Here is a 25,442-nt window from a genome sequence, read left to right as displayed (position 1 = left end):
AAGATCAAGTTGGCTAAATTCACATTTGGTCCTTGCACAGAACTTTTAATCTTGAAAGCACTTCACAACATCCATTTATCAGTTCCCAGAATGCTCTTATTTCCAGTACTCTGTCCATCTCCACATAAAAAAGTGCTTAAGTTACAGCAAGAATTTCAGAGTCCTGGGTGCAGAATAAACCCCTCTCTCACACTCCTGGTTTCACAGCTGTTCAGCCATCAGCCACAGAACCATGAAACACAAGTCAACTTAATGGACAAAGGTGAAACTATTGTTTCAGTAAAACGTGTTTAAAACGAAACAAAAAAAAATGATACAATCTCTTCTGCCTCTTCAAGTACTGAAGCTAATTCTCTCTCCTATAATTAGATCCAATGGGTACCTTCCCACTAATATGAACAAACACAGGACCCAGACCCTTGCAGAATCAAGCTTGTACGGACCTCCTATAAGATTAGGATGTAGTTGCCATTTTTGTCAGAACACAAAACCCTCATACCAGAATGCTGACCATCAAAGACCACAACAAGACCATTAATTAAAAATGTTCGACTCAGATCCCACGTCTCACCTGTCCATCCAGTATATGCAGAGCAGTCATGTGGGTCTGCTGTCTTTAGCCCTTCTTCCATTTGTTGCAGCAAGTCTCGGATTTTACTCTGGATCCGCCTTGTGAACTGAGAACTGATCTGAAACCAGGAGAGAGAAATTTGACGAGGACAGCATGAAAAAAATATTCAAACTGAACTGGAAAAGCCAAGGCCGCTGCTTCAGAATTTTGTCTAATGCCTGAGCCAGTTAGACTGTACACACCACTTAAGCAGGGGTAGCTGGTCCTTAGCATCCTCATGCAGTTGACAGTCCTGAGCATAAGAAGGAAAACATTTTTATCCAGTCACTCTTGCATGTGAGCATTGCTATACAGATCAGGGATAGGGAACATCTGGCAAGCTGGCTGGCTGTCGTTCACCAGGGCTAATCCCTGGAAGGCTACCAGACAGTTCATTTACCTGAGCATCTGCAGGTATGGCTTCTAGTAGTTCCCACTGGCTGCAGCTCACCATTACAGACTAATGGGAGCATCAGGAAGCAGTGCAGACCAAAAGGAGCTTCACTGGAACAGCAAAGCACAGCCAACAGGAGTTACAACAGGCCAGACCTTTGAATGTTCAGGTAAACATCTAGCGGGACACCAGAGGCTAACCCTGCTAAACTGCATTTGGCGTGAGGGTTTCCCATTGTGATATAGATGCCATTGTATTACAGTAAATACTCTTTTATCCAGTGTTCATTTACCTGGTATGCCCAGATAGCCGGGGCTGACAGCAGGTGCAATTCTCAGCACCTGGATATCCTCTTCCAGGGGAGCTGTGGCACTCCCTAAGCCCCCAGCATGGCAGCATAGGCTGGGGGACCCAGCAACTTAACCCTGGTAGAGACAAGTGGCTGGAGCATGGGAAACCAGCCCCTTTCCCCACTGGCACAGCAGCACAGGCTGAGGCTGCTGCTGGCAGCAGCTTAACCCCAGCAGTCAGTGGGGAGTGCAGCAGAATAGGAGGCCAGGGCATGGTGAGCCAGCCCCCTGCCCCTCTGCTGGTGGCAGCACAGGACAGGGCCTGAGCTGCTGGAAGCATGGAGTGGGCTGCACTGGTGGAGGCGGTCCTCTGGGGGCCGGGATGCCCCGGGCTTCAGGGAGGGGAGTGTTGGCACAGTACAGACCCCGGATGGCAAAGGGATCTGCTCCGTTATCTGGAGTATTTAGTATTTGAATATCTGGCAACTCCTCAGTCCTTACGCTGCCAGATATGGAAGAGTTTAGTGTAATAGTATTCATTTTTAATAGCAGCCCTAAAACCTGATAAGCTACCTTTCATCTGAGGCCAGATCTACACTATGCACTTGCCTTGGTACAACAACATGACTTGGGAGTGTGAAAAAGCCCTATCCTGGAGCAACGTAAGCCCCCACGTAGACGGTGCTAAGACTACAGGAGAGCTTCTCCCGCCAAAACAGACAGTCGCTGGCAGAGGTGGATTAACTAACGCCGACAGGAGCTCTGCCATTGGCGTAACAGCATCTTCTCTGAAGGGGGGCCGCTGCACCACTGCAGACTTTTACATGTAGACCCGCTTGGAGGCACACAAAGCTGAACAAACCTAACGCCACTCCTGTGCGGTAGGTGAGCAATGTATGTGTTTACCATGTGGGTGAATTAAAGCACACAGCAGTTAAGAGAATTGCCCCGCACCCAAGAAGCCAATACTCTACTCCAGGTCCTCATGCTATGGCCGTCACCAGCTAGGGTAGCAGTGAGTACGCAGACATGAACAGAACCTAGAAGCCCCTGACTACCACATCCTTGTGCTCATCATTAGGTAATAGTGCCTTCATGGATTTTGCTAGTGTGCTGGAAATGAATGAAAGAAAAAACTAAGGGTGCTTCCTGGCAGATGTAACTAGAGGCTTCAGTTAACTGAGCTGGTTCAGCAGTACTCAAACTGTGGGTCTGGACCCCAAAGTGGGTCACAACCCCATTTTAATTGGGTCACCAGGGCTGGCATTATACCAGCTGAGATCTGGGATCCAAGCCTCACCACCAAAGTCTCAGGCTTCAGCATCAGGCATGGGATGGGTTCCATCTAATTTTTTCCATCCATGGGCAGAACAAATTTTGATATGTGCGCCAACGCATAATGGGATGTGCACCACCAATAGAAACACATGCTGCCCTCTGTGGGTGGCCGTGGGAGCTCTGCTAATCAGCTGGGCAGCATCTGATCTCTCCTGGGCAGCCGCCCAAGTGCTCAGCTTACAGGGAATACTGGTGCCTGAGCTTGGGTTACAGGCTCCCTGCCCAAGCACAAAGCTCTTTGGATTTTGCCACCCTACCCCAGATTGGTGGGACTTTGGCAGTGCTCAGACAGGCTCAGGCTCCAGCCTCTTCTCCTGGGGCTGCTTAGTAATTTGTTGTCAGAAGGGAATCAGAGTGCAATGAATTTTGAGAACCCTGATCTATTTTAATGAAATGTTCACATAGCTCAGAAATTGTCTCCATTAATATTAAAGCCCCTCTCCTGTTCTAAAATCCAGATCACTGCATGAAAAATAAATATGTAAATGAAACATGGATTGGGGCTCTTCACTCCTATCTTTACAAAAAGTAATTTTATCTATTGATAGCTAGCTAGCTATGTGGGGATTGTTGTTACAGACAACTTCAATAAAATATGAAAAGACTGAAACAAAATAATAAAGCAAAATCATTTGTGTAAAAGCAGCCATGACCATCCAACTCACTCCAGCACAGCGGAGTACAAAAATCAAGAGACAGGATGTTCAGTTTCTGGAGTTTATTTTTAGGCAGACTATAAATCAATGAATAGAACACCGCTGTTCAAGTGTTCACAGGACCAAATCTTGGGTGCACAAAACATGCAGGGTGCTTCTGTTCCTGAAAAGGGTACACCTCCCTCGTGAAACGAGTACTTCGTTTACGAGTACTCACTGACCGACCTTAGTACACTCTACAAGTGAGCTTCCCCTGCTCATTCGAGTCTTACGCCTCTCCCTGCGGCTCCAACCCTCCCTAGTCTATCCCCCCACCAGCCTCGCAGCCCTAACCCGTTGCAGCCTGACCCTGTTGGCTCCGCAGCCTCACACCACACTGCCGCTACACTCTCTGCAGCCCCAAACTGCGGCAGCCGGACGCACCTGCTGGCCTCCGGGCCGGACGCCACCCCCCCGCTGACTGACATTCCTCCTCCCCCACAGCCCTAAACTGCGGCAGCTAGACCCCTCCTGGCTCCACAGCCTGACTCCGCTGCTGCCTGTAACCCCCATGGCCAGACTCCCCCCTGGCCAGATGTACCACCCATGGCCAGACCCTCCCACGGGAGCCTGTACCCCCTGTGGCCGCCAGACCCCTCCCCCGATGCCCCACAGCCAGACTTCCCCCCCGCTTGTACCCCCCATGGCCCTGCTGCCAGACCCACCCCCCCTTCGTCTGTAACCCCACAGCTCCTCAGCCTCACCCCCACTGGCCCCAAACCACAGCAGCCAGACCCCCTTACTGGCCTGCGGCCAGACAGCCAGACCGCCGCCCAACCCCACCAGCCCCAAACCACGTCAGCCTGACCCTGCTTAACCTGCCACCAGATTTTAACCCTCTCTCCCTCTCACAGCCCCAAACTACCCCCAGCCTTTAGCCCTCCCCAACCCAAGCTTCACTCACCTTTCAAAAGCAGCACCACCTGCTGCCTCTCCTTCCCTGAACTGGGAACCCTAGGAACTAATCAGAGACTTTTACATGTAATTTAACAGGAATTTAGTGTCCCTCTTACGAGTTTCTGCCTATGAGCAGAAAGTTGGGAACCAGCTGTGTTCGTAAAGCGAGGGATGAGTGTACAGCCTTCTGTAGACATCACTGTGTGGTATGTTCATTATAATTGCTACACCATGACATGCCAGGCACTTAGTCCATTAACTGCTTTTAATTTTGATTTGGGGACACATGATGCAGTATATTCTGGGATCCTGCACAGCTGTCACTGTGACATTAAGTCAAAAAGGGTTAAATAACTAAGTGACCCAATTCAATCTTTACGGACATTTTAGAAAAATATGTAAATAGTAAATAGGGCCTTGTTAGATTGACTACCACTGCAACATGCAAGCCAGTATTATCTGAGAATTAGAAGGAATACTAATTGTGTGTGTTTACTTATACCTCATTAGGTGTTAACCATGTAAACCAGCATTTGGGAACTTTTTCCCCCTATCAGGAGTCACTGACCTCCCAAACAAAATCAGTCACAGGCCACATAGAGCCCCAAAGTAAGGGCTTTGCAACCCCCGCATAACTCAAACGCAAAGGAGTTCACAATGTGTGGGGGGAGGGGTGGTGCTCCAGGTTGGAGCAGAAGGTTGAGGTGTGGGAGTGTGTGAAAGCTCTGACCGGGGAGGTGGGCTCTGGGGCGAGGCCAGGTGGCCTGGACTGCAGGAGTGGGCTCAGGGCAGGGGGCTGGAGAGTGGGACACAATGCAGGGCCAGGGCAAGAGTCCTGGTACTGGAGCAGGTTCAGGGTTGGAGGTAGGGGCAGCTGGATCTGGGAGAGAGTTGGGGTGTGGGAAGATATCCTGATCCTTTCATCTCAGATCTGCTTAAGCTACACAAGGAGAAGTTTGAGTTACAAGACTGGGGTCTTCAGTTCTGAATCACCCTGATATTGGATTATAACCTAAAGGAACTGATTTTGGAAAGGACTCTGCAACTTTAAAGCTCACTGTGAAACTGACCTGAGAACTCCATCATATATTCATGGTCTCTTTTCTTTTCTTTAAAAAAACAAACAAACAGAAAAAACCCTAAGTCTTAGTTTATGAAATAAGAATTGGCTGTAAGCATGTATCAGGGTGAGATCTATCAAATTCATTAACCTAGTGTTTAAAAAGTGTCTGATCCTTTGGGACTGGTAGAACTTTTGAAATGATGAAAAAGATTTTCAGTGATCTTCATATTTGACTTGGCTATCTGGGTAGGTGCCCATGGTGGGGTTGCTTTAAGGAAACTGGACTTCTGGTTTCAGATGCTTTTATGTCACCACCAGCTTGATGCATCTGAGGGCAGGTCTACCCTGGACCTGAAAGTTGATCCTAGATACACAATTCCAGCTATGACAACTGAGTAATGAGAATCAACATATCTAAGATGGACTTAACATGCCATCTTCCCGGGGGAGGTCAATGGGAGAAGCTGTCCCATCATCCTCCCTTACTCAAGGTCAACTGTTTAACCCTGATGGTTTGATTTAGTGTGTCCCCACTAGGAGCACAAAAATCGAAGCCTGGGAGCTTGACTCTGCCCGGGTCAATTTTCCGGTACAGTAAAACCCCAAGTCATGCGAGGGCTGCATTCCTCGCAGCCCTTGTGTAAAGGAGATTTCACTCAAATTGGGAAAGGGGGACCCCTCCCTCCTCCTCCCAGCCCCTGGAGCCAGGCACAACAGTGCCTGGTCAGTTTTCCAGGCTCCCTGCTGCTTGTGGAAGCCAAGAAATTGACCAGGTGCTGCTGTGTCTGGCTCCCAGCTCCCTGGGGCTGAGGGGCTTCCCCTCCTCCCAGCAGCAGCATCCCCGTAGCTCCCCCAGTTGGGAAGCCACTCCCCCCAGGCTCCAGCAGGTGGCTGGTGCCTGGGATTTCAACATTCACATTAATATGATTAACGCATATGTTGAGTCGCGTAAAGCAGGGGATCTGTAAGTACGGACATACCCTGAGTATTAGAATAACCGCTTAGCTTGGGGAGTCCTTTTCCTTGGTTGGGGCTTCGTTTGCCCAGTCCTTTGTTCAATGAAGACAAACAACAATCTCTATGTTGCTCCCTGGAAACCTAATCATCATCATCACCACTTACTCCATAACTAATGCTATACCACAAGATGCATTATGGAGTGCTGCCGTAGTCCACGGCTAATGGAAAAATCAATTAACTATAATTTGTTGTCCTGTTGACTTCCCTGGGGACTTCCTGTATGTAGTTACACTTACTTTCCACATTCAAAATGTGAACACTCAGTATCCTATTAATATTTACTTTATAATACAATTATTTTTGGACACTCTCCCCACCCCACCCAAAACGTTAGCACTTCCCCCATACACACAAATGTTGTAAGTTATACCAAGGTTTGATCTTTAAATAATGTAAAGTGCATCCATTTTAGAGAACAACCAAACAAATTAGTAATCCTTCCCATTTATGATCATGAACAATTTATTTCATGGACAAAAAATTCTGCGTGTTCTTTCAGACAATCTGGCATTTGACTGCAATGAATTAGTCTGTATGCCACTCCAGAAATGTGAGAAGGGGCTTTCACTTTAACTTCACTTTAAAGAACAAATATCTAGCATAGTTTGGTGTGTTTATTTCTTCACTCCAGACTCTCTAAGCAAACTAGCAGAGCCCTCTAAGAACACGAAAATTATTAGAGCTTCCTACCTGTTAAAAATCAAGACACAAATTGTAGCCTTCAGTATCTAGAAGAGGTACATAATTAATTCAACTACTTGTTAGTTAAAATGTTTAACCTTTTTAACAATTCTTGCTCTCCCTGTTGTCTTTAGATTTTTCTCATTGGCAATGGAAACAAAACAGATGGGTAGAGCATGTTAATATTAATATGCCTACCTGACACCATCTGTGATTCTTCATTGTAACAGTTCATTAAGATGACAGGTTTTTGCTTGACTATAATATATAAAATTGAAGTCTGGGTGATGACTTCAATAAAGTTAGTTAAAGACAAGCCTGGAACGCGATTGCAAAGTTAAGTACTCTGACTATAATGCACTTAGTATTGCTGTTCACACTAAATCTTACGGTCACTGGATTTCAAGCATCTGTTTTGCAGATACAAAAACAAAAGGCTTGGGTACACGACAATTTACTGGTGGCGTCCAGGGAAGAAAAAAATGTAATTTCTCACTAGACATGCTGATGTCCATCTCCAGAGTTAGGGTTCAAATCCACCAGACCCAGACTGGTAGTGACCCAAAGCTCTCTGCAACCGATGGCTATTCTGGCCTAGGTTTGGTTGTCACAGCCATTTCCCACCAGACAGCAGCAGTCCAGCAGACACAACACAACAGGTGGACAGGGATTAAAACCAGTATTTTCACAATGATATATGGACAGTAAACTGTTCTCTCTCCTCTCAAGGTGGTTGCTCCAAGGACCAAGATGTAATGGGGGGAAAGGAGAGGAAAGGTGTCGCTGATACAATGCTCTATAGCTCTTCTGTGGAATAAACAGAATGGAAGGGAGAATTTCAGTCTCCGAGGCTATTAATCCACAGAATGCTGAATGGACATTAAACCAAATAAGTAAAAATAGGAGAATTTAAATAGCCTTTAAATTACTGAGAACACTCTACACCAGGGGTCAGCAATCTCTGGCATGGGTGCCAAGAGTGGCAGGTGAGCTAATTTTCATCGGCATGCAAGGTGGGAGCTCAGCCCCGACCCTCATCCCTCATGAAGCTGGGAGCTTGCTCAAAGCCAGGCCACCTGTGGATTAACAGAAGACCAGATAATAATACCAAGCACCACCTAAATGGTAAAACTCTGCATCTTAATTCATTTATTAATGCAGCTGTTGTAAGTAGGACTATTAGTAACTTTAAAAGGTATCACCGGCACTCGGACCACACATAGAAGTCAAAACGTCAAATTTCAGCACTCTGCCTCAGAAAGCTTGCTGACCCCTGCTCTAGACACAAGGGCCGTGTCTACACAAGCCAAAAACTTCAAAACAGCCATGCAAATGGCCATTTCGAAGTTTACTAAGGAAGCACTGAAATACATATTCAGTGCCTCCTTAGCATGCAGGCGGCCGCGGCACTTCAAAATTGACGCAGCTCACCGCTGCGCAGCTCGTCCAGATGGGGCTCCTTTTCGAAAGGACCCCGGCTACTTCGAAGTCCCCTTATTCCTATGAGCAGATGGGAATAAGGGGACTTCAAAGTAGCCGGGGTCCTTTCGAAAAGGAGCCCCGTCTGGATGAGCCGCGCGGCGGCGAGCCGCATCAATTCTGAAGTGCTGCGGCCGCCCGCATGCTAATGAGGCACTGAATATGTATTTCAGTGCTTCATTAGTAAACTTCGAAATGGCCATTTGCATGGCAATTTCAAAGTTTTTGGCTAGTGTAGATATAGCCAAGGTGGATGAAGTAATATCTTTTACTGGATGAAAGAGACAAACTTTTCACGCTACACAGCACTACTTGTCTCTAATATCCTGCAACCAATAGTGCTTCAACAACAGTGCAAACAAAAATGAGATTATTCCAGTCATATATTACCAGTCATGGGTGTCTTGCACAGCAGATGCCCCCAGGAGAGGTCAAGTTGTTTGGAGGTGGCACTAGGAAGTCAGGACACCTTGGTTCTGTTCTGGACCTTCTTCCTTGGGTAAATAATTTACTCTTTTTACCCCTGAATTTTCCCTGTCTCTAAGATGAGACTAAGACTTACCGCTCACCTTGACCGAACTCTTTGAGAAGGGAAGAGTACAAGCAGTATGGACTTTGCTCCGAGTTCAACTTTGACCCCACAGAGCTACTGCCAATTCACCCCTGCCTAAGTGAGAACAGAATGAGTACCCTTTGCAAGAACTATTCAATGCCCTGCCCAAATACATTTTTCTTTTTCGGTTGTTTTGATATTGATTTTATATCAATTGATATTTAATAACTGAGCAGGTATTTCATCTGTTTGATACTATTTGACTAGACATTTAGGAACATATTCTTTTAAGACATCCATTCCTTTCATCCCAATTGTTTACTTTGAAGTATGTCACAATTTAAAATGGGGCTGATTTTCCTCAGAAAATTGTAGGTTTGCTTAGAAACAATCCTGCTTAAAAAAATCTATTCTCTGTTTTACTCACCGGCCTTCAACCCCATCTAGTCTCTCAACACGATGAAATACTCACAGGTTCCAATTCTGCAAACTCATTCACGTGCTTGAACCTTAAGACCACATGAAGCGCATGTACTTTTGCACTAAATCTGGTTATTAAAAGATGATGGGAGAGGCATGTGCTTGGACAGATGGATTTTATATAAATTCAATTTACAAACGGGAGGGGCAAAGATTCTCATGGCAGCTTTAGGGCTAAGAATATAGTATACTATTTTGTATGTAGCATAAGCAGCATAGTCATTTGTAGGAGACTTATTCCAACTGGTGCTCATCGTTTCACTCTGGTGCTTCCTAACAGAACTATTTCTGGCAATGGAAAGCACCGGACCTCTGATAGCTAGGTCTGAGCTTTAATCCTGGTTTCCACTGGAGTGCCGCACAAGGAGATGACAAACTCTCAGGGCATAAATGGCTCTCTTCCGAAATACAGATTCTGCATTACTCCTCCTCTGCTGCTGGTGAAATGAACCGATAGCACCCGCCACAGTGCCACTCTGTTCTCTACATAGAGAAACAACAATACCAATTCACCAACTTTTACTTTCAATTGGGGGGTGGGGGGAGAGGGGAAGAGTCTCTTTTGCACAGGAAAAAAGAATTTGATGTTATTTCATGGAATTCAAACTGAGCAGCAGGAAACCCTTTGAAGGACAGGTGGGACTGGCTCCCTCCTGTACATTAATTTACAATATTACTAGTCACTGTCATTATTTTACTCCTCTGCAAAGGAATAAAACCTGCATATTAATTTCAGTTTCTAAGGTGTTTTTTTTTTAAAAATAAAACATTGCAAATAATCTGGTGTAACAACAAAAGAGGAAGAGGGCTGATATATCACTGCATCACATCTATGCCAGCCACGTTACCTGATGTTGTAGTAACATAGATCAGTACTTCCTGAATTTCCCTCACATTGCAACCATAGCAGATCTTGCTTTTGTGATTTTTACCTCAAGTTAGCACCTGATTGGATCGTGTGACAGTCAGCTTCTCCTTTCCCTAAAGCACCTTAGGCCATAAAGCAAGCCACAAGAAAGTCTTGTAGTCTGAAAGAATACTGTCAACTTAAAACCCAGTCAATCTAAAAGGGGAAAGTTAGCATGATAACCAAAGCAAGATGTCTTGTCTATTTCATACGTTCATTGGCACCAGCACCATTTATCTTCACAATGCATTTTGTGGAAGTGATGTACCGTTCTTTCAGAGATGGGGGAGAGAGACATGGAGAGACTATGGGGAAAGACTACTGAAAAATACTGAGGTGCAGAGGTGCTTTTGAAAAATGCACTAAGAGCTACCTGCATTTCTAGTCACTAACTCCAATTGAGAAATCAAGGCTGGGTCTGCACTTGCCCCCAACTTCGAAGGGGGCATGTTAATCAGGGTGATGGGAGATTACTAATGAAGTGCTGCGGTGAATACACAGGACTTCATTAGGCTAATCTCCCCAGTGGCAACTTTGAAACTTCAAACTGCAAGTGCTGGCATGCGTGTAGCCACAGGCCTTTGAAGCGCCTGCACTATTTGAAGTCCCTTTACTCCTCAAACTTCACCTCAGCATTTCTGCCCCCTTTGAAGTTGGGGGCAAGCGCAGACCCAGCCCAAGTGTTTGGATGCTTCTGAAAACCCCATAAGGTGCCTATCTGTATCATTCAGCACCTAAATATCTTTGTTAACCAGGCCTTAAATGACTTTACCAAGGTTACACAGGAAGCCTGTGACAGGAACAAAATGCAGGTCTCCAGAGCTACCAGATAATTCTCTAAAGTCCTTCCTTTGGACTACCAGCCCCTCAAGATCTCTGCCAACTTTTGTGATCTTACAGGCCCATTTAATCCCTTATTTTCTCTACGTCGACAAAAGTAAACCCTCAGAAAGAGAAACTGACTAACAAATTATACAAAGGAAAAACGACAAAACTGACTACACACAAAGTCCTGCCAACTGAACAAACAGAAAAATACATCTCTCTCACTCAGTCATTGTATGAAACATTATTTCAGTCAGAACTGTGATTTTTAAGCTGATGACTTCTTTTAAACACGTAAACATTAATGTGGCAAGCACCAGGATATCCTGCAAAAGATCATTTTGGAAAGCCAAACTTCCAACAAGCATCTGATCAGAGACAAACAACCACCAAAGGTAGAAAAATAAGAGACAGGATGGAAGGGGAGCAATGCTAGCGAGGAAGAATAGAGAATACACAAAATTCTAAGCATAACAACAGCCATACTGGGTCAAGTCAAATGTCCATCTAGCCCAGCAACCAGTCTTCCAGCAGTGAGCAATGCCAGGTGCCCCAGAATGAACAGAAGAGGTAATCATCGAGTGAGCCACCTCGTTGCCAATTCCCAGCTTCTGGCAAAACCAGAGGCTAGGAATTTGTAGCCTCTCTTATGTCAATAGGAGTTCTGCCACAGACTTCAGTGGGTCAGGTTTTCACACTTCATGCTCAAGATCCCATGGTTAGCTGAACAAATGAGATGCCTGATACTCTTTAGCCCCATGCAGCCTTCTTGGAGTCTTCTTCTCACCTCCATTGGGTCCCGGCAGCAGCAGAAAAGCAGGGAGGGAGAATAACAGTAGGATAAAAGGTTCTAGAGGACTTGAGTGGTACACTGCTCCCCTGCAGAACCAACTCAGCACTCAGCAGAGGAGAGGATATCTTCATCTGAGTGGGCCCTCATCTCACCCGAGGCAGATTAGTTTCATTTTTGAACTGCCGGCCAAAGATCTATGGGCTATTCTGCAACGGTCATAAATCACTCAGTCACAGAAATCCCATGTTTGCTGCTTCCTCCAGCATCCCAGCTGAGAGGCTTTCATGCGCTGATAACTGACGTGCTGTCGCTTTACCATAGGCATGGGAAGTGACCCAATACACATGTTCTGTCTGTAGGTGCACTAGCCACACTGCTGACAATCGTGTTTTGGGAAAACCGCCTCTGCTAAGTTTACCCTGTTCTATGTGGCTCTCCGTTCTGTGAGCAGTCTCAGCGAAGACAATACGCAGGCCTGGCAGCAATCCATTTTTTTATATATATAATTGATGGATAATAATGACGCTTAGTTTTACACATATTTTCCCAATTCTTAATGACTTTAAATTTTCTTAATTTTTTTCTTTTTATAGACACCATACGAGAGGCCCAACTTAAATGTATACCCCAATTTAGGAAACATTGTAAGAGAACCAAAAAAGTGCCACTAAGGTTAAACAATAAAGTAAAAGAGGCAGTGAGAGACAAAAAGGCATCCTTTAAAAAATGGAAGTTAAATCCTAGTGAGGAAAATAGAAATGAACATAAACTCTGCCAAGTGAAATGTAAAAATATAATTAGGAGGGCCAAAAAAAGAATTTGAAGAACAGCTAGCCAAGAGTCAAAAAGTAATAGCAAAAAAAAATTTTAAGTACATCAGAAGCAGGAAGCCTGCTAAGCATCCAGTGGGGCCACTGGATGATCGAGATGCTAAAAGAACACTCAAGGAGGATAAAGCAATTGCAGAGAAACGAATTGATTCCTTTGCATCAGTTGTCATGGCTGAGGATGTGAGGGAGATTCCCAAACCTGAACAATTCTTTTCAAGTAACAAATCTGACAAACTGCCTCAAATTGAGGCGTCATTAGAAGAGGTACTGGACCAAACTGATAAACTAAACAGAAATAAGTCACCAGGGCCAGATGTTATTCACCCAAGAGTTCTGAAGGAATTCAAAAGTGAAATTGCAGAACTACTAGCTGTAGTTCGCAACCTATCATTTAAAGCAGCGTATGTTCCAGATGACAGGAAGATGGCTACTGTGACGCCAATCTTTAAAAAGGACTCCAGAAGTGATCCTGGCAACTACGGGCCAGTCAGTCTGGTTGAAACTCTAGTAAAGAACAGAATTATCAGACACATTGATGAACACAATTTGTTGGGGAAGAGTCAACACAGCTTTTGTAAAGGGAAGTTGTGCCTCATCAATCTCTTAGAATTTTTGAAAGGGTCAACAAGCATGTGGAAAAGGGGGATCCTGTACTTAGATTTTCGGAAAGCCTATGACAAGGTCCCTCACCAAAGGCTCTTAAGCAACGTTAACTGCAATGGGATAAAAGAGAAGGTCCTCTCTTGGATTAATAATTGGTTAAAAGATCAGAAGCAAAGGGTAGGAATAAATGGTCAATTTTCAGAATGGAGAGAGATAAATAGCGGTGTCCCCCAGGGGTCTGTGCTGGGACCGGTCCTATTCAACATATTTATAAATGATCTGGAAAAAGGGACACACAGTGAGGTGGCAAAATTTGCAGATGACACAAAACTACTCCAAATAGTAAAGTCCCAAGCAGACTGTGAAGACCAATGAAAGGATCTTAATAATTTGGGTGACTGGGCAACAAAATGGCAGATGAAATTCAATGTTGATAAATGCAGAGTAATGCACGTTGGAAAACAGAATCCTAACTATACATATATATAATCCCAACTATACATATAAAATGATGGCGTCTGACTTACCTGTTACCACTGAAGAAAGAGATCTTGGAGTCATTGTGGATAGTTCTCTGAAGACATCCACTCAGTGCGCAGCAGTAGTCAAAAAAGCTAACAAAATCTTGGGAATCATTAAGAAAGAAATAGATAATAAGGCACAAAATGTCATATTACCTTTATATAAATCCATGGTACATCCACATCTGGAATACTGTGTACAGATTTGGTTGCCCCATCACAAAAAAAAAGATATATTGGAATTGGAAAAGTTTCAGAAAAGAGCAACAAAAATAATTCGGGATATGCAGCATCCGCCATATGAGACGACATTGAAAAAACTGGGACTTTTTAGTCTGGAAAAAAGACGATTAAGGGGGAATATGACAGAGCCATATAAAATCATAACTGGTGTGGAGAAAATAGATAAGGAATTCTTATTTACACCTTCTCACAACACAAGAACTAGGGATCACCAGGTGAAATTAATAGGCAGCAGGTTTATAACAAACAATAGGAAATATTTTTTCATGCAATGCACAGTTATCCTGTGGAACTCCTTGCCAGAGAATGTGGTGAAGACAAGACTATAGCAGAGTTTAAAAAAGAACTAGATAAATTCATGGGGGACAGGTCCATCAATGGCTATTAGACAGGATGGGCATGGAGGGTGTCCCTAGCCTCTGTTTGCAAGAGGCTGGAAATGGGCAACAGGGAATTGATCACTTTACGATTACTTATTCTGTTCACTCCCTCTGGGGCACCTGGCATTGGCCACTGTTGGAAGACAGGATATTGGGCTTGATGGGCCTATGGTATGACCCAGTATGGCTGTCCTTATGTTCCCAGTTGCAGGAGGTTATGGGCACTTAAGACCACAATTACTGAATGACTCCAGACATTGAATTTCAACACATTAAAGCTTCAGAACTCTTGAAGATGACCTGTCAATGAAACATGTTAAAATATAAAAAGTAAATATCCCTAAATCAAAAACTGCAGTTCTGAAGTAGCACTTTCCTGACTTTGCATATCTGTACATTTGGATTATTGCTGAGTTTAGATCATTAGAACTTCCTTTTAATCCGTTTGTACGTCTACAGTGAAACTGGCATTTATCAACCAAAAAACTCCCATATTTAATACTTTTGCACCTAGCAAAACATTTGTGGGACAGAGCGGAGGCTTATCTAAACACAGTTTGAGCACTTTGGTCACAGTTGCTAAGAGATTTTTAACTGGAAGAAAAGCCTCAGAAGCTTGGTGTATTAGCACAGACACCTACTTTGCCAAGACAATCAACTTTGTCTAGTTTAGCTTAAAATTCCTCTTAAGCCTTGGATGTAAAGGTAATACTCTCATTTGCTAAGCCTGGGATAGTGAACGAAATTTAACTCAAGGACAAAGAGGAGTGGGGGTTGGAGTCTTTATCTGGGGAATGAGGATTCTAAGTAAAGGTTCTAACTGCTCCTTCTCCAGTGTTTACACACAGAGCTAATTAACACTCAACTGAGAGTCCTTGTTTCTTCACAGTAATCACCAAGAGCTGAAATCACTACGCAGCAGATGGAATTGCACTAAATGCAGTGCCATAAGAAATGCAACAATAGCAAAGTCACCCTCTACCCAGCAAATCTTAAAACTGAGATTCCTAATATCTGGGCTAAGAAGCAACAGTGCTGTAGGAGCAGATGAACAGTGGTAGAAGTGTCATTCATCCCTTCCCACCCAGTGAGTGGGGACTATGCCACCAGAACGAACCTTTGGATACTCAGGCTTGACTGACCTCAGACAAGAAGGGGGATGTGAGTGAGGTGTGCTGGAGGGAACTGGGAACTTAAATGGACTTTTCCTGACTGGATTTTCATACTGCAAGTTGGGAAAATGCACCTAAGAAATTGTCCCAGATACGGGGTGCAGTGGAGGTGTGTTGTTATGCCACTTACTGCTTGCATACATCTAAGTCACTGGTGCTGTATCTTCCTAAATCAATGCTGAGCTCCTTCTCCCCTTAGAAGTTCTTTTGTTATCCACAGTGCTTTCAAACAGGGACACATTACCTTATTGGAGATGCCCCATGTGGTATTCAGTTTTCCCAGTTGTCTGGAGAGGGCTTGAGCCAGTCTGTTTTGTAATGCTAAGAGCAACCCCCAGACACCCAACTTGGCTCTTGATGCTGCAATCAACACCACCTGGCAGAAGGTTTACAATCTCTAATGCATTTGGTAAATACACCTTGGTTTTTCTCCTCTAGACGGGGCCATAGTTACCCCATTGCTGCCTTGGAAAGCAGGGAACTCCTTGTTTTGAGCACAAGTAGGCCTCAATAGCTGCAGAATCCAGTTAGGTGATATATCTCTGATGAGTCACAGGAGTACCAGGACTCAAAATTTAGCAAAAGACTTTTTTTCCTGTTCTTTATTACCTTGCTATTAATTTTTGCATCTTTCACTACAGTTGCTTTTCGGGAAATAACATACCAAACTCAGACATTTGGCATGGTAACCATACAGCAAATGGTGTTTCACAGAGCTCTAACAACCTTATAGCAGCTCACTCCAATCCCCATGGAAACAAACACCAGTTCTGCACAAACAGGTCCTTAGCAAATGTTCTGAAACAGTAATTGCAGAGCACCTTTTCCTGTTTTCATTGATCAAACATTCATTTTTATGCAAGCCGTATAGTTAGAACTCTTGTAAACATCAATGTGTTTAAGAAAAACAACTCCTCGCACTATGTTTAGAACAACTTCACACATTCATAAATCAATTTACCTTGGGAAAAAAGTTTAAAATAAAACCAAGGACCCCAAGTTGGAGGGCTGGTTGGTAGCAAACTCAGTTTTAAAATAAAAATTTCTCCTTATTTAAAAGCTGTAGGCCAGGTATTTAAAAACTGACTAATTACTTTAGATGTCTAACTCAAGATACCTAAAGGGACCTGATTTTCTGACAGTGGGTGTTTAGCAATTTCAGGCCTCCAAAGTGCCTCAAACTTGGACACGAAAAAGCCACAAATCACCTAAATTCTCAAGATTTTCAGAACTATCTAAAACACCAACAACTTGTACAAAACTGCTTGAGTGTGAAGTAGGACTCTAATGTATGTGGGTTTCTAAAATGGCTACTTACCTCACAGTATATATTGGTTGGCATGTATTAGTGCAAAATTAGCTATATTACCCAATTACTCAATCTTACAGATAATTGAGGGAATTATAAAATGTAAAGAATAGATCCTGGAGAATAAATATATCCCCAAGTTTTGGAAGACAGAGGTTGAAATAACTGCAGTTACACTTCAATTACTTTGAAACGCACCGAGTACACACACACTGCATAAAGTTCTCCTATGGCCCAAAATATGTGGCATTTTGGAAGTCTATGTATTTTCACCACCAATGAGTCACAAAACTGAATTTGAATTTATGGTTTGTAACTCAAACCATACGTTAACAATTACTACCAGTAAATATTCTAAAACTGAAACTTATAGTTTGATTCAGGATAGGTACATGGTCCTGTTTTTAAGCACTTGGAGAAGTCCCAAAATGGGGACTTAAACCACGTTCTTAAGCATTTTTCTGAACTAAGATTGGATATACATATTTTCCTGAATCGGAAGTATCAGTGATGAACAGCAACAAATGCTGATATTAAGCCCTATTTCAAGGGATCCCTGTACTTCTCATGCGATGAGGTTTATAGAGATGTTGGCATAATATGCCCTTTATCCTGAAAACTGTTTCGCTACAACAGGTACATTGCTTAGACGCGGGCAGCTATTTCCATCCTATCCCAAAATAGCACTCACCATGTAGACATTGCCTAAGAGACCTGAGCCTGTCCCCAGTGAAGTCAGTGGTAAGATTCCATTTAGCATCAGTGAGGGTAGGACTGAACCATAGGAAAAGACTGCCTCTGCTGTTCTAAAAGAGATCCCCTGTGAGATGCCCAACATGGCAGCCTAGCAAGTACAGCTGACACTGAAGGAGTGAAAAGCCAGAAAATGATAGTGAGGCACTTCTGGATTTTTGTAGGCATGACAGTCCAGGAAAGGACTGAAAAACCATTTAAAAGGAACAAACAAAAGTGTTTTAGTACAGTAGTTCTCAACCAAGGCCATGCGTACCCCTATGTGTACCCAGAGCTCTTCCAGAGGATACATTAACTCAGCCTCTCTCAACCTTCCTATGAAAAAGAATAATGGATTTATGTCCATCTGTTTTTTTTATTCATCCTTTTTGCACAATCATAAGTACAATGCCAAGTTTGCTGCCTATAGGCAATTTCTGCCAACCAACCAGTTGGGATTAAGTTGTTTAAACAAATGTATTGCAATGGAGAAAAAAATTACATCTCTATAAATTGTAGGTACTGTGGGGTACTTATAATTTTTAAAGGAGTATTTTATTTAAAAAAAAAAATTAAGTAACACTGTCCTAGTGTGATGTGGAGACAACCAAGGAATCAAACACCCCTAAAATCACATGAAGATGTCCCCACTTAAGCTTCCTGTCCCTTTAAACAGTAATCTTTGCAATTAAACATCATTAAAGCCCCACTTAAATGTCATCCTAATTAGGTACAGCATCTAGTTTATAGGTTATCAGGACACATGCAACATTTTATTAAGATATTTTTAAATCTAACGACAGATCAGCTAAACCAACTCTCAGGTACAGAGTGTTTGGTTTTTTTTTTTTAAACAAACAGCTCTTGCATATGCTCCATTGTCACAACTTTTGTACTCTGTTCAGCATTATTAAAACATTATTGAATCTTCATCATGGAATCAAGATAGGACTGAGTCATGGTGGTGACTCAAAGTCAAGTTAAAAACACAAAGTTGATCCCATCAAGCACTGGAATTCTGTCCTTCGGGTAGCTCGATACTTCTGGTGGCATGTAGAGTACAGTGCGTGCCAGAATAGACTGGGTATAAATGAGTACAGAGAACAAGGCACATCTTAGACAAGCAGAATGATCAGCGTGCCGTGCACCTCTGTACCTTAATGTATGAGCTTTAAACAGCTCTCTGCACATCCGAGCAGCGCCTTCCCAGTCTACAATGCCTTTTTAAATTTTAAAAATAGTGCCCTACGACCTTTCTGCTGAAGCAGCTTTTCCCATCCTTCCGTGAAAGGTTTGGACATGGAGCTGTCTGAGCCTCTCTCTGTCTCAGAGCTATGTCTACACTAAGATATATCGATTTTAAGGCATTTAGGCCAATTTTAGCAAGTGCCTGTCTTCACTGTAAATTCCACTAGCTCGATTTAAGGGCCACTACAATTGACATAATATCGGTATCATACCATCATTGAAACCTGACGTGTGTAGCGCCCAGCTCGAATCTAAAATTCTGAATGAAGGGTAGTGAGGAAGCACCATGTCTTTAAACTGAATCCTCTAGCCTCCAGAGATGTCCCATACGTGCTCCACAGTTCTCCGCTCTGGCCTCCTCCATTCTCCACTGCTCTGCACAGGAATTAGGCAACAGGAAGACTGTTTCAATTCAGCACCTGGAAGCCTGTGGCTGCAGGGTCATACTTGTATGAGAGGCTGAAAAATCTTCTCTTTGTTTGCTATTAGCGTGGCTGTGGGATCTGTGGTTCTGGGTCTACCTCTGCTAGCTGCCTTTTTTTTCCCTACGCTACCTGGCGCCAGCCACTGCCCCTCCCCTGGCACCAGGTGGCAGCTCGGCTGTAGGCAGAGGTTCTGCATGTATGATAGCACACAAAACTTCTTTTCAGCTATTTACATTTTGCCCTGCCCCCCACATCCGCTCTCTTCCCTCTTTGAGAGGTGCCACACACAGTCTGGAACTTTCCCTTGTCCAAGCCACATGGCTTGACCCCAAACCAATAAAATGATGTGCTGAATATGCTGCCAGGCAGCCTGCTCATAGTGAGGGTCCTGGAGCCACCCAGGGGCAGGCTCCCTTGGTGGCTAAGATTTTTGAGGGCTGGCAGCTGCCCAGGGAAAGTCTCCGGCGGCTGAGATATTCAGGGGCCTTGCAGCCACCTGGGAGAAGTCTCTGGTGGCTGAGATATTCAGCAATTGGCAACTATTGGGGGAAGTGTCCCATGGCACCCAGAGGCAGGGGCTGGGACCAGACTTGCCCTCCCATGGATGCTTGTTAAAGGATTTAAAGTGTACTCAGTCCAATGTGGCAGCCGTTTCTCAGGCTCCCTCTCCCCAATTAACTCCTGGTTCCCCGTTGCCTGTAGGCACAGGAAGGGCCATCAAAAGTTGATCGGGCAGACATTCAGTGTAAAGCCCGTGTGTACTTCAATTATGGATTGGACCATCATCATCAACCACAGGCTCAGCGCCCGTTAGTGTCTGATGCCTCTCTCACTATTTCCTTCCATTATGAATTGAGTGCAAGGGTGCAAATTATTGCTCTGAGGATCATCTTTGCCAGGAGGTCTAAATACAGAGCCAAGACTTTCCTCTGGGCCCGCTGGGCATAGGGGCAGGTGGAGGGTCTTGCCACAGGGTTTCCTGGGCTTCCAGCAGCTTAAGAAGGACCAGAGGCAGGAACCATAGAGCACTGATTGCTGAGGATAGGCTGTCCCCTGGTGCACCTGGAGACCTTTTTGGTCAACAGAAGAAAAAACTTTGTCACTAGAGCAACTGTCCTTTGAGACCAAATTTTTGTATGGGTTGATCCAAAGGCCATTGAAAGCAATGCAGTAGCTCTACAATTACAACAGTTCTCCAAGTCAGGCTTGGAGCAACTAACTGAGCCATAACTGATTTGACGATCCATTGCATTTTCACTGTAATGCCCATGTCCACTCACGCAGCTGGAGGCCTTTTTGATAACTGAAGGAAAAAAAAAAAAAAACTTTGTCACGAATGTGGCTGTCCATTGAGACCAAAGGAGCCATAACTAATTTAATGATGCATTGCATTTTCAGTGTAACGCCTGTGTCTACTCACCCATACATTTCAGGTGCAAATTCTTATTCGGAGGATCTTCTTTGCCAGGAGGTCTAAGTCCAGATCCAGGTGGTAGGTCCTGCCCCAGAGTGATGGCTAGCAACCTGGGTCTGGATGTAGCCCTGTTGGAGCTCCTTCAACTTCACCTGGACTTCCTCTGTACTGCAGCAGGAGGTGGTCTTGTTCTGCCAGGTTGGTGGCCAGCTGGCATAGGCTTGGGCATTATGGCACTCTGCCTTGGGGCTTTGAAGCAGGTCCTCCTCACCCCACAGGTCCAGGAGAGTCTGCACCTCGGGCCCAGTCCAGGAGGGGTCTGCCTCCTGGGCTGACTCCTGGGACCTCTTCAGCTGATTCCTTGAGGGCCCAGGGAGTCTCAGGCTCCCTCCTGGTGTGCCACGTAGAATGCTGGCTGCAAAGGAGTCAGTGTCACTACAGTGGCTGGCCTTTGAGACAAAAATCTTGATCTGAGGATCTTCTTTGCCAGGAGGTCTAAATCCAGATCCAAGCCTTTCCCTGGGGTCTGCAGTGGCTTTTGGTCCGGCTGACCTCGGTTTGTGTGACCCCTCCTTGCCTCTTAACATCAAGCATGTGCTCCAGTGCTTTTGCATCACGTTTTGAAAACTTGTCAGTTGGGAAGCCCAACATCTATTTTCTAACCTTTCCTAACTGCTTTACTACCTCTCTCTTCCTCTCACTTATAAAAAGCATCTCTCTTATACCAGCAAGCCAGATTCCACCTGGAAAAAGGGATGTTTGGTTAACATGACAAGGAAATGAGGGAAATGAAACGTTGGACAATGTCATCAGATACCCACAGCCACTTGCAGGACAATTTTTCCCACGCTGCACCAGTGAAAAAACCCAGAATGCTACAGGACTCAGGGAACTGTGGGACAGGTTCCCACAATACGCTGCCGTAACAATCTATTTTGGCGACCTGTGTGTGGCAACAAAAGGTCAACTTTGTGGGGAGTCTATGGGAAGGTAATGCTGCTCAAAAATCGAATTTATAAAACCCAGCATTAAAAAAATCTATTTTAATAAAGTCGATTTTAGCTCACAGTACAGACGCAACCAGAGAAAGGCTGTTTCAAGGAGGTACCAGGGAAGAAGTGGAGAAACACTCTGGTAGTGGGGAAAAGTTCCAGCATTGTTCTCCCGCCTCTCCTTGCTGGAGTTTTTCACTGCAGCACGTCACTACATTTACCTTATACACAGCTCTCTGTGGCTATTAATGTAGGCAAGATCTTCATATATTTCTTCAGAGACCTGATCACTAACATATCAGCAAAACTGTAAATAGGTGAGTACAAAAAATAGATCTATTTATAGCTAAAAAATGTAGAAACTTTAAGTTCTAGCACTTTTTGCTGATAAAGAGCCATTAAGTGAAATGAATGAAATATGACATTAGACATTTCCCAAAGCTGAAGAGGAGCACAGCAGAAGACTGAAATCTTATCTCTCATCAACAGAAGATGGGCCAATAAAAGATATTAACCTGCTCACCTGTTATCTGAAATATTACCAGCATAATATTCCTGGAGGAATTTTGAGCCTGCCAAAAATTAAGATTCTGAGTAAAATATTTTAAAATTCTGGGAAATTCTACATGTTTTACTTGTCAAGACAATGCAATATAACCATGCTCTGCTAAATATAACAGCTCTAGTGGCCAGGGATGACAGCAAGAGCCCAAGATGCCTGGGGGCTGATAGCAGGCAGGAGTGCTGGGAGGAAAGAGAAGTCTCAAATTTGAGGGGAAAATACAAAATTCTGCATGGAACATTGACTCCTCACAAATTCTGCACTGTACAGTGGCACCAAATGCCAGAAGGAGTAGCTGATGGATTTTGCAATGAATTAGTGAAGACGCTTTGTTGGCACAGCCATTTGATTAATTTCCCTAATGCCTCTTGTAACTTCCAATAGGTTTCCATTTCCAATACTTTGGGGACCTTAGTTGAAATGATAACTTCAATTCCTCTGAATGCTAATCTAGTACTATGCAGGGTGGATTGATTTAAATTAGCAAATAGGATACCTTGATTTAAATAATCAGTTTTAATCTAGTATTGCACACATGCCTTTTAGTTAAATAAAAGTTTATACTTACTTGTGGTAATCAAGCTGGGTGCTCCTCAATCAAATATTGCCTTCACATACTAAATTTGGTATTTTTATTTGCTAACCAGGAAGAGAGACACTATCTATCTACTTATTTAACCACTTACCTGACTTAAAAATGTACATAAGAATTTGTAAGTTATTACATTAGAAAATTGTAAATGATGTATTTCTTATTTACTAGAAGATTAATTTTACTTTTGTTTGTGTCAGACTGTTTGGCTGGAAAGTCAAATTCAGTTAAACACACACAATACCTAGTATTTTATTTTTTGTACTAATTAAATAAAACTCCTATAAAACACATGACCTGAACAAACAAGAGTTTAATCAAAAAAGTTTTGTATTTAAAACTAACAGATCTGTAATTAATTATATTTTGTCTCTAATAATTAATTATATGGCAGTGATCCGACAACCTGTTAAACTTCCAGACCAAATAAAACGATAAAAATTGACTAGTTCATTGAACAAAGGAATCATGAGCTACAATTAATGAACTGAAGCAATTGTTTCTGGTTACAATGGCCTTCAAAATGTTAGAACTAGGAGATCTCATCCTCTTCAGCTTGTTTTCTTAGATTTCAAAATAAATACTAGCTTTCCTACTTTTTCCAATTTCCAACTGGCTTCTTAATTTAAATAAACTGAACTAGCTGAACAAACAAATGAAGACAATATTCTCACTGCACTTGCACAAGTTCTCACAAGCTGATTTAGCACTTCATTAAACTCTGGTCCCAGGTGCTTAGCCAAAGACTCACACCAGTTCACTAGTGGCTTTCTTTAAACTTCAGCAGCAAACACATTAAGCTTATGATTTAAGACATTATAATATATTAAAAGCATATAAATTAAGATTAAGCCTTAACACTGTCATAAATTTAAAATTAAATCCATTTTTAAAAGAAAGTGTGTTTAAGTAAAAAATTCCAATTTACATTTCACATCCCAAGTTCAGTATTCTAACGTACGGATTTATAAAACAAAATGTCTATAGAGCAGTCAGCCACAACTGCCTCGCATTTCACATGGCCAAGAGCTGGGTGCTCTCCCAAGTGGATGAATTTTATGTGGCTAACGTGACAATTTATCAAAACAAAAAGCAGTCAAGTAGCACTTTAAAGACTAGCAAAATAGTTTATTAGGTCAGCTTTCATGGGACAGACCTAATAAACTATTTTGCTAGTCTTTAAAGTGCTACTTGACTGCTTTTTGTTTTGATAGTATATAGACTAGCACGGCTTCCTCTCTGTTACTACTTGACAATTTATGAAATCAAACAGATTGATCGATAATACAGTGACTTTTATGGCAACTGAAATATCCCATACATTAGCAGATGTCATTATGTGTGTCCCTTCGCTCTTACTCACCATTCTCCCTGTGTTGTAGCAGATGGAGACCATTCAGAACACTGAGGTTTTCATAATTATTTCAATTTTTACAAGTTTTAGATTGTAAAAAGGTGCTGTACATAATGAGACCCCACCCCTAAAACCTGTGTAAAGATCCACTGTCTTCAAAGTGGGGTCAGTCTACGTTATAGAATAGAAACCTGTATCTCTTCCACTACCTCCACCCTTAAAGACAATGACATGAGATCCCAGATATAATGCTGAGCACAATGATATTCCAGGAGGGCCCAATAAAGTCAGAGTTACTTTTAAAATGTGGAGCAGGAGGAAATATGTATCTACTTGCTCAGTCACACATACTCTTCGGATTGCATGCCAGTAAAATCTCAGGAGGAAAAATGCACAGTACTCACAATCACCTGATAAAAACAATTTACTAATGAAAAAACAGAAACAGAGTAGGGGGAAAAAGCAGAGTAACTACACTGACTTAAAATGGATTTATGCTGCCTTAGTGGACTACAGAATATGACTCAGTATTTTCCACAAAAGGAAAATGAGAGATTTCCTACCTTTAATTTTTTTAAAAAATGAAATACCTGTTTTGTAGTAAATACAGGTTAAACCTCTCTTGTCCGGCACTCTTGGGACCTGACCAATAGCAAACCAGATACTCTGTTGGATCATGGCAGGTCAATATTGTCTGGCACATAACACATTAGAACATTTCCACTGCTTACTGGGCTCTTAGAAGACATTTAGGAATAAATTACAGCTACAACTAAACAGCGCAGAACACTGAGACCCAGGGCAGGTGGCTGTAAACCAACTTTATGAGACATGGGGAAATCTGGCCACAACCATGGTAAGTGATCACTTGGCTAAATAAAATAAAGCCAGATTACATATGTTACCAGATTAGAGGTTCAACCTCTAATAAGGAATACTGATGACCTAAAACACAAATAATGCTGCACAGTTGGCTACGACCTGCCTTGCTTATCAACAGTTAATTCCACATGCAACAGCATGGAAAATACACACGCGCT

At 43.2% G+C, this 25,442-nt stretch overlaps 1 protein-coding gene across 1 annotated transcript in view; it reads right to left on the bottom strand.

Annotated features, from left to right (window-relative positions):
- The window catches only part of LANCL2 (LanC like glutathione S-transferase 2), a 53,880-nt gene that overhangs the window by 24,170 nt on the left and 4,268 nt on the right, over positions 1-25,442 (bottom strand). Inside the window, exon 2 of the mRNA XM_074988063.1 lies at positions 572-689. Coding sequence (XP_074844164.1) covers positions 572-689 — 118 coding nt within the window. The remainder of the gene's footprint in view (positions 1-571; positions 690-25,442) is intronic.

Source organism: Carettochelys insculpta, chromosome 2, assembly GCF_033958435.1.
Source record: "Carettochelys insculpta isolate YL-2023 chromosome 2, ASM3395843v1, whole genome shotgun sequence".
NCBI classification, from domain to species: domain Eukaryota; kingdom Metazoa; phylum Chordata; order Testudines; family Carettochelyidae; genus Carettochelys; species Carettochelys insculpta.
The sequence above is the reverse complement of the archived record's forward strand: the minus strand, read 5'-3'. Positions and strand labels throughout refer to the sequence as shown.